The following is a 14,595-nucleotide window of genomic DNA, read 5'->3' as shown; positions in this document are numbered from 1 at the left end:
TCACTGGGATATGGTTTTGGTCTGACCTACAGCCTTCTTTAATGCCCGTTTCAGCTCACTGTTTCTTAGACTGTATATGAAGGGATTCAACATAGGGGCTATGACCATGAAGACCACTGATGTGGCTGAATCTTTTTCAGATGAATGGTTGGATGAGGGGCTCATATAGACTCCTGTGATTGCGCCATAGAAAAGAATGACCAAGGCAAGGTGAGATCCACAGGTGGAGAAAGCCTTGAGTTTTCCTTGAGCAGAAGGGATTTTCATCACAGCAGAGATGATGAAGATATAGGATGCCATGATACACCCTGCAGGTACCACAAAGATCAGCCCCACCGCAGCCAGAACTATGAACTGATTGAGACTGGTGTCAGAACAGGAGAGGGGGAAGAGAGAGCTGATATCACAGAAGAAATGGTGGATGATGTTGTTAGAGCAGAAGTGCAGACGGGTGAGCATGAGGGTGTGCAAGAGGGGATTCAAAGTGGCGAGGACCCAAGGCACAGCCACCAGAGAGGCACAAAGGCGCCGAGTCATAATGGTGGAGTAATGCAAAGGGTGACAAATGGCCACATAACGGTCATACGCCATCACTGTGAGAAGGAAGTTGTCCATGTTGGCAAACATCATACAGAAATACATCTGAGCCAGGCAGCCAGGGTAGGAGATGGTCTGAGTCTGTGCTTGGATGTTCAGCAGCATCTTGGGGACGGTAGATGAAGGGAGACAGATGTCTATCACAGAGAGATTGGAAAGGAAGAAATACATGGGTGTGTGGAGGCGACGGTCTGAGATGATAGCCAGCAAGATGAGCAAGTTTCCAAAGATCCCTGTTAGGTAGAGACACAGAAAAAATACAAAGAGGAGAGCCTGTTGCTCTGGCCAACCTGAAAAGCCCAAGAGGAGAAATCCAGAGACACTGGTTTGGTTTCCTTTTTCCATTGAGTGGATATATCTGCATGAAAACCAAGAGGATGAAATACTTTTGACAGGAAAAAAAAAATCCCCTCCCCCACCTTTTTTTGTCTATTCACCTAGTCTTGTCTCCTTTACTAAATATTTTCTTTAGGCCATCCTGCCTCCTCTCTGGTACTTTCTCCTGAGCTTTGCTGACCGTGGGTATGTCTTTCCATTTCATCAGCCGACTTTTCATTAATCCTCCCTCACCTCACCAGGACGTCCAAGTGACCTTCATACCTCTCCCCTCTTCCTACCTGTGATGTCAATAGTGACTCTTGTACATTCTGCACTTTGTGTGGTTTCCTGGCTGCCAGCCCTGTGTTGGAACACATCCATGAGTCTGACACACTGACTGTAAGCCAAGCTTTGAGATTTAAAGGAGAAAAAATTTCCAGATATTTATCCAATATCCTATGAGCCATCCGTCAGACATCTACTATTTAGGATTTATAAGAAGATAAACCATCTTAGCTTTTTAAAATTCGAAAGAGAAATACAGTAACATGTTTGACAAGCATAAAAAAATTAAGCCTCCCCAAAATAGTTTACATGAAGACTATGAGCAACATAGGAAATTATTTACAAAATAGTTAAAAAGTTATATAACACACGTAGTAACTACTTTAGTTTTAGTAGTTAAAACTAAAAGAACACAGAGAAAGTTATATCAAAGGAGGGGGCACATTTACAGGATTCCCTTTCAGTGGTTTTTTTTTTTTTGTAGCATTTTAACCATAACTACAAAAAACTGGGTTCATGTTTATAAGATATCGTGGTTACTTTGGGTACTGCATGTCTTGGTGTTATAGAAAACACAATTCAATGGAAAGTTCCTGAAACTTGGATCAAAACGTAGATGAAAAATACTACCCTGGAAAACAATTAAGAGACAAACATTCACATCCACAGATGAGATAGTTGCCCAAGAATGGAGGGCTCCCTGAGAGTTAGAAAAGTTCTTGGAGAATGTGGGCTATGGCTGGCCCAGTTGGAACCAGACCCCATTACTTGTGGGCTGGGTGACCAAGGCACTTAATCACCCCGAATCTTACAATCTTAATTCTCCTTTGTGTGATAATGACACCTGCCTTAAAGGTTGTTGTACAAATGAAATGACTCAATATGTGCAAAATTCTCAGCAAAGAATGATTACTTAATAAATGCAAGTTGTTGGTAACCCAGCCATAACTGGGAGGGTCAGGTTCTTTCCTAGTCTCCACAGTGGCTATTGTAAATCTTCCCTCCTTGAACATCCAGTATGTCCCTTCACATCACAGAAAAAATGGAGCCATGGTCAGATGGATGTGCTCAACTTTCTGCCACCAACACAGGAAACTTATCTGCATCTCTACTCATCATTCCTTCTCTCCTTTCCTCCTGTCCCAAGTCTCCAGAGCCTCAGCTTCTCTTTTTTTTTTTTTTTTAAATAGGTAAATTCTACCCTCAACGTGAGACTCAAACTCACAACTCCAAGATCAAGAACCACCTGCTCTGCTGACTGAGCCAGTCAGTTGTCCCCAGCTCCTCCTTTCTGTAATCTATATGTTCTCCTGCTCTGCTGGACTCTGACTTTCAGCTGAGGTCTCTCCCACTTTTGGTTTCCCTTTCCAGATCCATGTCTACCTCTGGGTATCTTCCTGATTCTCTCCCCAGTGCAAAACTCGTCATGGACTTCGTTTCTTTATACCCACATGCCACTCGGCTGTTGCCTCAGCCACACCAATGAATTGCTCTTTGGAGTCTTGAAAAACCCAATGTTTACTTCTTAGTCCTTTTGTTTTTAGACCTCCTAGAATTCTTTTCTTGAGAAACTCTTCCTTGGATTTATTTTCAACTTTCTCAGATCTTTCTGGCCATTCCTTTTCAGTTGCCTTTGCAGAATGCACTCCCTTTGACAGCCATAAAATGTAGGCATTTCTCTGTTTTGTTTTTGTTGTTGTTGTTGTTTTGTCTTATGCTTCCTTTTCTTTCCATCCTACCCATATTCCCGTGTGATTCTATTCACTCTCATGGCTTTTCTATCTATATGCTGCTCTCTTGTAAATTATTTCTCTGGCGCAATTCTCTCTCATCTTCAGACTCGTATTTCCAGTGCTCTCTGGATGTTTCTACTTGGATGTTACAGACATCTTATGTCTAATACTTCCCAAAATGAGTCCATCATATTCTCCCTGCTCAAAGACCATTCCTACCTCCATGTGTCCTTTATCAATGAACAGTACCACAGTTTGTCCAGTTGTTCAAGAATAGAAAACTTGGGAGTTAGCCCAGGACTTCTCTCTCTCTCTTTTACTTACCTCCAATCAATCATTAACCTCTGTTGATGTTATTTTTGGGAACTTAGAATATTATCAAACAAATAGATTTTTTTAAAAAGATTTTATTTATTTATTTGACAGAGATCAGAGGTAGGCAGAGAGGCAGGCAGAGAGAGGAGGAAGCCTGATGCGGGGCTCGATCCCAGGACCCTGGGATCATGACCTGAGCTGAAGGCAGAGGCTTAACCCACTGAGCCACCCAGGCACCCCCAAACAAATAGATTTTTAACTTCTACTACAACTAAAGCACTGTTTTGGGCGTTGGGAAATATCAGTGAATAAGAAAGGTATAGTCTCCATCCTTGAGGAGCTTCAAACCAAAGCCAGGAACTTTAGAGTTATCCTTGACTCATGCAGTTCACGACCAAGCCATGTTGGTATTCCGACTTTGTCACACCCATACTGCTTTTCTTTGTCCTTAGTTATACTGACTATGCCAGACTCTCATCTCCTCTATGGATACTTGCAATAACCTTCCCATTAGTCTTCCTTCCCAGGAGGGCAGGCAGGAAGGAAAGAAGACTGTAGTCTTCCCCTTTCAATCTTTCTTCATCCTACCTAAGAAATTATTCTTCTAAAACAAGAATTTCCCTCCTTCCCTTCTTAAAAATTTCCAATAGTTTTCAATTGCCTTCAATCCAAACTCCCAATTCTTTATCATGGCACACACGGTTCTTCATTATCCCTTTCTTACCTGCCTAGTCTTATCACTTGCTGTGACTAATTTCCCACCCTTAGAATTTCCTAATGCACACTGAAGCTTTATGTCTCCCTGGCTTTTCTCACTTTGAAATCCTCTGACCACCTTACCTAAAGCTTCCCCCAAGACATTCTCTATTGCTTTTTGTCTTCGTATCACAACCACTTGGAATTTTCTTGTTTCATATAAAGCAATTTATTTGTTTTGTGATATGCATCAATAAAATGTGAGGTCCATAAAAGCAGGAAACTGATCCTTTTTTTAAACCAATATATGGGTGGAATATTGTCTGATAATGCAGCAGACATACAGATCAATATGTATTTGTTGAATAAATGAATATACCTCTAAAATTCTCAGAAGACTTTTCTTATATCAGATAGCATGTATACTTTAGAGTGACTTTAATTCCAGCTTACATAGCATTTGAAAATACATGTATAGATATAAATATTTATATATTTGTTTTGTTTTGACTTCATAACTCTTCCTTTCCAGCATGCTATTTTGGAGGGCACATAGACTGTATATTATTCATCTCTGCTTAGGGAAACCCAATTTCTCAAACAATGATTTATATTTGCCTGTGAAGAGAGGCTGTTTTTTTAGGGTGGAGTGGGCTGCATGCCAGAGTGTGCAAGACAACACCATCTGGGGTTCTATTCTTTTTTTTTTTTTTTTTAATTTTTTTTTTTAAAGATTTTATTTATTTTTCAGAGACAGAGGGAGAGAGCACGAGTGAGCACAGGCAGACAGAGAGGCAGGCAGAGGCAGAGGGAGAAGCAGGCTCCCTGCCGAGCAAGGAGCCCGATGTGGGACTCGATCCCAGGACCCTGGGATCATGACCTGAGCCGAAAGCAGCTGCTTAATCAACTGAGCCACCCAGGCATCCCTGGGGTTCTATTCTTGGTTCTCCACCTAGCGCCATTGTCTTGTATCTTAGCCAAAGCAGTGGAGAGTCTGGTGACAGAAACTAAAGGAAATGGAGAAACTCTGTTGAACTATTTTTCCGGTGATTGAATAACAGAAATGTGAAATGCAGTCTACATACAAATTCAAATGACTGGGTTCTCTGGATGCGAAGTGCCATGCCTTTCTCCACTTAACACGTAAGTTGTAGAATGCCTCTCTGCCTTGTCAGTTGCTACTAGTGTGTAAATCCATCACTTCTGCTTCAAGAGAAACACCCAAGAGAAAAAAGCCACTGTAGTCTTCGCTCTTCTTCCATCCAAGTCTCTGCCCTAGTCCTGCCAAAGTCCTGCCCTAACCAGGAGCTTAGGAGATGGTGGGGGAAATGGCCACGTGAAGTGACTTAGTTCTTGGACAAAGTAGATACAAAAATTTAGAATTTGGGCCCTTGTCACTTTATGCTATGTGGACCAAATAACAGAGGAAACCTACCTGAAGAGAGGAAGATTAAAGTAGATTTTCAAGGAAAAGCAAGAGTCATTTAACATTCTACTTCAACTCTGACTCCTTTGCTAATTGCGTTGTCCACCTAAAAGGATATCCCCTATTTATTTTCCCTCTCACCTTTGCACCTTTGACTTTCTTGACCTAGCAGTTCTTCCTAAACTCAGTTCTGAAGACTCTTCCTAGATGGGGCTAAGTTCATGCCCATTGGCATTTGGTCCTCATTTACCCAACTCTTCCAGCTGCAGATACATATCTTCCTAGTGTTCTTTCATTTGGACCCAAGCTTATTGTTAACTGTTATCCTAAGCTCTTTGTATGATTCTGTTAAAGAACTGATCTGAATATTGAAACATTCATTTACAGAGAATGTACAAAAGAAATATTCCAGAAAACAAATGCTCTGGAGGGAACAGAAAGAGCTTTTCAATAATCTATAGGAGACATGAAGAAGGAGTTATGGGCATGTGAAAATACTCTGGATGTGTAAACACAGATTTTATTGATTTCATTCGTGCATAAGGATGGGGTAGCAGTGATAACATTAAAGACCCCTCTTCTCTACTTTCTATCATCCAAATGTTTTCACTCTGGAAAAATGATAAAACAATGGAAAGTACATGAAACCTGCTGAGTAAATTCTGAAATTGTATAAAAATAATAAAATTTTCACCAAGATAAGAAAACAGTAAAGATAAAGCTTACCACTATCAAGTACTAGATGCCATACTAAATGCTCTCATAGTTTGCTAATCCTCATAATACCTCTATAATATAGGTCACATATCCTCATTATATATTCACTGGGTGTTCACAGCGCCAGGACCTGAGTTAATTGATTTGAAATCTCATCCACTTTTCACTAAACCACTACTGAATCTAGGCTTTAACACCTTCACAGGGAGGGCTCCCATTTATTAATCAACTCATTCATTCAGTCCACAAATGGCATTACTGTATGATAGACAATGCCTGGTGGCCTTGAGTAGAACCTGAACTTGTCTTACTTAGGTAAAGACTTGCTTCCTCCATTCTTCTCAGATCTGCTCACTTTCCAGCACACTTACCAGATCCTCATATCAGGAATCTTCTAAGAAGAGACTTTAGCTTCTAAGTCTCAAGAGTAATGGGAAAGTTTTTAAAAAGAGAATGTTGCCCCTCCTCCAGGACGTACAAGGCTGAGGGATGGGATGCTTCTTGGGCAGCTATATCTGGTGCAGTGAGAGCTGAAGTGACCTCAGGACTCTCCAGCACTGGCGTTTATAGCTTCTTTGCAGTGCTTGAGAACCCAGTCTTGCCAAGCTTCCTCAGCTCCAGTAATAATTACTTTATCCCCTTTGTGGGTTTCCCAATTGCAACCCTAGGGATAATGTACGTGGCACATAATCCTCCAGGGAGATTCAAGGAATTAAAAGATCTGGAAATTGTTCACAGACTCCCAGGAAGGCTTGTAACACTTATCTCCCCTTCCACCTTCCAAGAAGCTCCAAAACAACAAATATCCAACATTTCACCAGAAACAAACTTTTGCAACATGAGTTGACTTATTCTCTAAATATAGGATTTGTCTTCCCTGATTGAAGCACCCTATAAACAACATCATCCTTGAGCTTCTGAATACTTGATTTATCAGTGTTGCCTGAGACAAGAGGCCCCCCCCCGCGTTTTTGTTTTTGTTTTTTTTTTTGGCAAAGGAGATGAGACAATGGGCACATGATCAGGATTCAGTGGTTTTATCATGTACTTAATCCTACAAAGCACTCAGCCTGATATAACAGTGAAATGGCCTTGTAAAACTTCAGCTAATATATCAGCTTGGAGATAACACTCAGAAGTTTAGGGATGCCATATTCCAGGATGGTGTATATGCATGGAAAAATAACCATATATGGTAGTGTGTCCCCAGTGCTACAGCCTATGTGTCTAGATGTCAAAGGGTGTGCATCTGTTAGATTTTTCTATATAACAAACCACTCTAAAACTTAGAAGCTGAAGACACCAACCATAATTTATTTCACAAATATGTGAGTCAGCAATTTGGGCTAGGCTTAGCTGGGTAGCTCTTCTGGTCTTGGTTAGACTCATTCAAACCCCTACATACCTGTAACTGGGTTCATTTAGGACTTAGTGTTCTAGAATGGCTACAGATGGGATGACACCTGTCTGTTCAATGTGATCTCTCATACTCCAGAAGGATGTTCATATGGTAGGGGAAGATTTCTGAGAGAGTAGAACCATGAAAGGTATATTGAAGCCTAGGTTTAAAACTGGCACAATGTCACTTCTACTGCATTCTGTTGTGCAATGCAAGTCACAAGACTAACCAGTTTCAAAGGATGGGGAAAGAATCTGCCTCTTGGTGGAGAAACTTAAAAGTCACATGGCAAAAAGATACAGATTCAGGAAGGAGGGCAAAACTGTGGGGAGTTTTGCAATCAACCAAAGATGAAAGTAGGAGATTATATAATCTCCTATATATAAATGTATCTATCTATATTTATATCTATATCAACATAGATCTATATTTATTTACTTATTTATTTTTTACACCCCCCCCTTTTTTAAAAATCATTTCTCCAAATGATATGCTTTTAGAGTTTGTATTTCTCATACCTGTACCTCTAGGTCAGCCAGATTTGATCCTAAGGAAGAGAATGTTACCACAGGAGGGGTTTCACTGAACTTGAAGCTATGACTACCTCATGGCTACTCTGGGCTCCTCATGCCACTAGACCAGTAGGTGAAGAAAGGGGTTATGAAACTGGAGGGGGATGATTGACTTTGATTATCATGTAGGTGGCTGTGTAGATCATGCAGATGCTACACACAAGGAAAGGAAGGCCTGTATCTGGAGCCTGGGTGTGAATGTGGAATTAGAGCAACCATGACTATATAAGAGGAAGACAAGGAATGGTATAGTTCTCTTGAGGATAAATGTCTGGACCACCATTCCAGGCAAACTACACAGGCTAAAGTGATAGCTCAGGATAAATCAAATCTATTTTTGGTCAACAGCTTCTGAATGGCTTGTAGCTTGGGATCATAGTATTTTTACTAAATCGCTCTCTTTTTTTTAAAAAAAGATTTCATTTTCAAGTAATCTCTACACCCAACACGGGGATGGAACCCACAACCCCAAGATTACCCACTGAGCCAGTCTGGCACTCCACGAAATCTCTTGCATTAAGATTTTATAGAGATTGTGGGGCGCCTGGGTGGCTCAGTCGGTTAAGCATCTGACTCTTGATCGGTAGGCCTGGTGTGGAGTGTACTTAAAAAAAAAAAAAAGATTTTATAGAGAGTGTGCTGGCAGCTACCTTGCAAGGGACTCTGCTTGGACACAAAGGGATCTTAATGTTGCCAGGGGTGGACTGTTTCAGGAGACTCTTGAGTACCACCTGAGATCTTCAGAGCCTCACATTTTTCTGATTTCAACCACTGGTGCAATAGTTAGTTCTGTGAGCTCTACTTTTATTTGGGTGCAACCTGACAATGCCTCATCTTGGGCCTCTACAGCTCCTCTAATGCTCCCACACCTTGGTAGAGGATAAGGAGATGGCTTAGTGATCATGGGGCAGTTAGTACCCCATGGAGTGAAATATGGCTAGTGGGGAATGGGAACTGATGGGTAATAGATCTCCCTAAGACCTATTTCAAGGGCATAGATGTGACTGAGCACCCAGTTACTCACACTGGTGGCAAACTTGATGACAAGCCCACTTTTCTTCCCTGTTCTGTTCCCCTCCTTTTACTCCTGATGCTGTATAAATTGTGTACGAAGTACTTGTGCACAAACCTTTGTTTCAAGTTCTGTTTTCTGAAAAAGCACTGACTAAGACAAAGAATCTGGGGCCCTATAGAAAAGATCTTGATTCTAAACAGGGATTTTCAAGTTTTTGTGTGTCATAGACATTTGTAGCCATAAGGTTGGAGATCTCATGGAGAGAGATTTTAGAGAAAGAAGAGCACATAAGACCAAGGTTTGAGGCACATCAAAATGTAATGATTGGGCAGTGGAGGGTTGGAGTCTAAATGCAACTGGAAGGAAAATCCAGAGAAGTGGGTGTGAAACTCGTAAGGTGAATTAAAGGACCTTAGAACAAAAGATCCTGAAAATGTAGCAGCTTAAAGAAGTTCCTAACTGTGCTTCCACCTCCACCTCTGTCTCTGTCTCTGTCTCTCTCTCTCAGGCTTGCTCCCAGGCAGTGGTGTAGCTGGTCAACAGCTGCAAAACATTTCTGCTCCATTTTGTTCTAAGTAGCCCCTAGTACTGGAGGATTTGCCAGGACCTGTCCGTGTCCCTAAAGACACGGACCTGTCTGTGTCTCAGAAAACACCTTGATGTAGACTGATTGGAAGGAGGCATCAGACAGCAGGTTTGAAAGTCTATAAGCATACCTCTTTCAAGGGAAGCTGGGCAGATGGCATGTCTGGCTGCTCTCTCTGCATTGCTGGCGAAGAACTGTCTCTGTTTTGCTATTGTCCTGTCGAACCCAGGAACACAAGCCCCACTGGCCACCAGAGTGAGGCTTTGGAGGAATGTGTCCTCTAGGCAGCCGCTACAAAAGCTGAAACGCTAGACGTGTGCAGGAGCTTTTTTCACAGAGACCCACAGGTGCACAGTGAAGATGGTACCTGTGGCCTCCAGGACTTTGGAAAGCCTTGAAGTTGGCCCCTAGGTGGGTGTTCATTTACAACCCCACCCCCCACTCCAATGCAGCAGCTATTAAGATCCGAAAATTGGGGTGCCTGGGTGGCTCAGTGGGTTAAGCCGCTGCCTTCGGCTCAGGTCATGATCTCAGGGTCCTGGGATCGAGTCCCGCATCGGGCTCCCTGCTCAGCAGAGAGCCTGCTTCCCTCTCTCTCTCTCTGCCTGCCTCTCTGCCTACTTGTGATCTCTCTCTGTCAAATAAATAAATAAAATCTTTAAAAAAAAAAAAAAAAGATCCGAAAATTGGCTTCTTTCACAGAATATGTGGGTGTGTCAGTTTGCTGCCCTGGGGGGGATAGCCAGTTAAGAATTGTTTGCTTCAGCCCTGTGGGACCCACGAATGTAAACCCACTAGGGTTCTACTAATACCACACTGGCTGGGAGGGACATAGGTGCCTCCTTACTCCTCCCCACAGAGCCTTCACTGACAGCAGGGGGGAGGCGTGGTCACATTACTCCTGGGTGCTGGTAACATTTGTGCATCTCCACCAGGCTGCCATGAAATCACATCAGCTTGGCATTGGTGGGGTGGGAAAGGGGCCACAGGCTTTCTGGAATACAGTGGTTAGTGTCTAAAAGTTTTTTAATTTTCTTTTCTTTTTTTAAATTAACATATAGTATTTGTTTCAGGGGTACAGGTCAGTGAGTCATCAGTCTTACACGTTTCATAGCACTCACCATAGCACATACCCTTCCCAATGTCCATCACCCAGCTACACCATTCCTCCCACTCCCCTCCCCTCCAGCAACCCTTAGTTTGTTTCCTGAGATTAAGAATCTCTTATGGTTTGTCTCTCTCCTCAGTTCCATCTTGGCTCCTTTTCTCCCTCCCTACCTGCCACGATGCCCCTGGTCTGCCTCTCAAATTCCTCATATCAGAGACATTATATGATAATTGTCTTTCTCTAACTTATTTTGCTTAGCATAATACCCTCTAGTTCCATCCATGTCATTGCAAATGGCAAGATTTCATTTTTTCATGGCTGCATAGTATAACATTGTGTTTGAGTGTGTGTGTGTGTGTGTATCTATCTGTCTATATATATCATATCTTCGTTATCCATTCATCTGTTGGTAGACATCTATGTTCTTTCCATAGTTTGGCTATTGTGAACATTATTGCTATAAACATTCATGTGCACCTGCCCCTTCGGATCACTACATTTGTATCTTTAGAGTAAATACCCAGTAGTGCAATTCCTGGGTCTTGGGGTAGCTCTATTTTCAACTTTTTGAGGAACCTCCATGCTGTTTTCAGAGTGGCTGCACCAGCTTGCATTCCCATCAATAGTGTAGGAGGGTTCCCTTTCTTTGCATCCTCACCAGCATCTGTCATTTCCTGACTTGTTAATTTTAGCCATTCTGACTGGTGTGAGGTGATATCTCATTGTGGTTTTGATTTGTATTTCCCTGATACTGAGTGATGTTGATCACATTTTCATGTGTCTGTTGGCCATCTGGATGTCTTCTTTGCAGAAATATTTGTTCATGTCCTCTGCCCTTTTCTTGATTGGATTATTTGTTCTTTAGGTGTTGAGTTTGGTAAGTGCTTTACAGATTTTGGACACTAACCCTTTATCTGAGATGTCATTTGCAAATATCTTCTCCCATTCTGTCAGTTGTCTTTTAGTTTTGTTCACTGTTTCCTTTGCTGTGCAAAAGCTTTTTATCATGATGAAATACCAGTAGTTCATTTTGCCCTTGCTTCCCTTGCCTTTGGCTACATTTCTAGGAAGAAGTTGCTGAGGCTGATGTTGAAGAGGTTGCTGTCTGTGTTCTCCTCAAGGATTTTGATGGATTCCTGTCTCACATTGAGGTCTTCCATCCATTTTGAGTCTATTTTTGTGTGTGGTGTAAGGAAATGGTCCAGTTTCATTCTTCTGCATGTGGCTGGCCAATTTTCCCAACACCATTTGTTGAATAGACTGTTTTCTTTCCACTGGACATTCTTTCCTGTTTTGTCAAAAATCAGTTGACCATAGAGTTGAGGGTCTATTTCTGGGCTCTGTATTCTGTTCCATTGATCTATGTGTTTGTTTTTGTACCAGTACAAAGTCTAATTTATCTGATATAAGGATTGCCATCCCAGCTTTCTTTTGATGTCAATTAGTGTGGATAAATATTTTCCACCCACTAACTTTATATTTGGAGGTGTCTTTGGGTCTAAAATGAGTGTCTTGCAGACAGCATATTGATGTGTCTTTTTTTTTTTTTATCCATTCTGATACCTTGTGTCTTTTGGTTGGAGCATTTATTCCATTTACATTCAGGGTAACTATTGAAAGATATGAATTTGGTGCCATTGTATTGCCTGTAATGTGACTGTTACTGTATATTGTTTCTGTTCCTTTCTGGTGTATTTTACCTTTACGCTCTCTCTTGGCTTAGAGGATCCCTTTCAATATTTCCTGTAGGGCTGGTTTGGTGTTTGCAAATTCTTTTAGTTTTTGTTTGTCCTGGATGCTTTTTATCTCCCCTTCTATTTTCAGTGACAGCCTAGGTGGATATAGTATTCTTGCTGCATGTTTTTCTTGTTTAGTGCTCTGAATATATCAGGCCAGTCCTTCTTGGCCTGCCAGGTCTCTGTGGATAGGTCTGCTGTCAACCTAATATTTCTACCATTGTATGTTACAGATCTCTTGTGCCGAGCTGGTTTTCAGGATTTTCTCTTTGTCACTGAGACTTGTAAGTTTTACTACTAGATGATGGAGCGTTGACCTATTTTTATTGATTTTGAGGGGGGTTCTCCGTGCCTCCTAAATTTTGATGCTTGCTCCCTTCACCAAATTAGGGAAATTCTCTATTATAATTTGCTCCAATATACTTTGTGCCCCTTCTCTCTCTTTCTTCTTCTGGGAGCTCAATTATTCTAATGTTGTTTCATCTTATGGTATCACTTATCTCTTGAATTATCACCTTGTGGTCCAGTAGTTGTTAGTCTCTCTTTTTCTCAGCTTCTTTATTCTCCATCATTTGGTCTTCTATATCACTAATTCTCTCTTCTGCCTCATTTATTCCAACAGTAAGAGTCTCCATTTTTTATTGCACCTCATTAATAGCTTTTTTGGTTTCAGATTTGTCAGATTTTAGTTCTTTTATTTTTCCAGAAAGGGATTTTATTTCTCCAGAAAGGGATTCTCTAGTATCTTCCATGCTTTTTTTTTGAGTCCAGCTAGCACCTTGATAATCGTCATTCTGATCTGTAGTTCTGACATCTTACTAATGTCCATATTGATTAGGTCCCTAGCTGTTGGTACTGCTTCTTGTTCTTTTTTTGAGGTGAATTTTTCCACCTTGTCATTTTATCTAGATAAGAACAGATAAATGAGAGAACAAAATACTAAAAGGGTAGTGATGACCCCAGAAAAATATACATTAACCAGATCAGAAGAGACTTGATACTGGGGGGAGAAGAAAGGAGAAAAAAAAATTATATTTTTAGAACAGAGCCTCATACTTGATTTTGGGTGTATTTTGGTCTGTTAGAAGAAACTACTTTCCAAAATTTTAAAGTAAGAAAAAGTTATATATATACAAAAATAAGGGTAAACACAAAGAAAGGATGGAATATGACTGTAAAAATGAAAATTAAAAAAGATTCTAAAAAAAGAATTGATAAGATAATAAGTTGGTTGGAAAAAAAGGGAAAAAAAAAGTAAAGACTGTAATCAGGCTGGAGACTAGAACAAGGCCATGTGCTAGATTTAGGGTATATTTTGATCTTTTAGGAGAAACTGTAACCCAAAATTTTAAAGAAAGAAAAACCTATATGTATACAAAAAATAAGGTTAAATACAATGGATAGACTATAACAATGAAATTAAAAAGATTTTTAAAAAGGTATTGATAAGATAAAATAGTTAAAAAAAGATTAAAACAGGAAAGAGGAAAAATTAAAACAATAGAATAAAAAAACTTAAAAATTTAACTTAGAAAGATTAAAGAATCATGGGGAAAAAGCCATGAGTTCTATGTGTTGCATTCCTGTATCTCTGGAATTCCACTGTTCTCCTGGTTAAGTGAACTTGGTCTTGGCTGGACCTTCTTGCTGATCTTCTGGGAGAGGGGCCTGTTGCTGGCCTGTTGCTGTGATTCTCAAACGTCTTTGCCCGAGGCGGAATTGCACTGCCCTTGCCAGGGGCTAGGCTAAATAATCTGCGCGGTTTTGCTCCGGGGAGCTTTTGTTCCCTGAAGGCTTTCCGTAGGGTTTTGGAGGACAGGAATAAAGATGGCGGCCGCAGGATCTCCGGGAGAAGCCGAGAGTTCCGCTGGGCTCCTCAGTGCTGTCTTGGAGAAGAGCGTCAATCCCACCCATCTCCCTGGTCTCCGGCCACACTCTGAGCTCACCCAGCCTGTGACGGAGCATTTCTGTCTCTGGCGCTTGGCCCGTTTGGAGTCTCCAAACCCAGCAGATTCCTGCCGTGTGTTCCTGTGCTGCTTCTCCCGGAGGAGAAAGGTAAGTCTCCCCAGATCTGCCACTTGTGGGGTCCCTG

The 14,595-nt window shown here is 41.3% G+C and overlaps 1 protein-coding gene across 1 annotated transcript; it reads right to left on the bottom strand.

The window, feature by feature from the left end:
- Nucleotides 1-945, bottom strand: LOC116587660 (olfactory receptor 1F12). The gene has a single exon (XM_032338288.1). The coding sequence runs from the start codon at nt 940-942 to the stop codon at nt 1-3; it is 942 nt and encodes a 313-aa protein (XP_032194179.1). The 5' UTR covers nt 943-945.
- Between the last annotated feature and the right edge of the window lie 13,650 nt (nt 946-14,595).

The sequence above is a fragment of the Mustela erminea genome, chromosome 4, assembly GCF_009829155.1.
Source record: "Mustela erminea isolate mMusErm1 chromosome 4, mMusErm1.Pri, whole genome shotgun sequence".
In the NCBI taxonomy this organism is placed as follows: Eukaryota; Metazoa; Chordata; class Mammalia; order Carnivora; family Mustelidae; genus Mustela; species Mustela erminea.
This window is presented reverse-complemented; position numbering and strand designations above follow the sequence as displayed.

Bases quoted from the DNA above. Each gene is read 5' to 3' on its own strand.
- LOC116587660 (XM_032338288.1), bottom strand. From the start codon at position 942: ATGGAAAAAGGAAACCAAACCAGTGTCTCTGGATTTCTCCTCTTGGGC.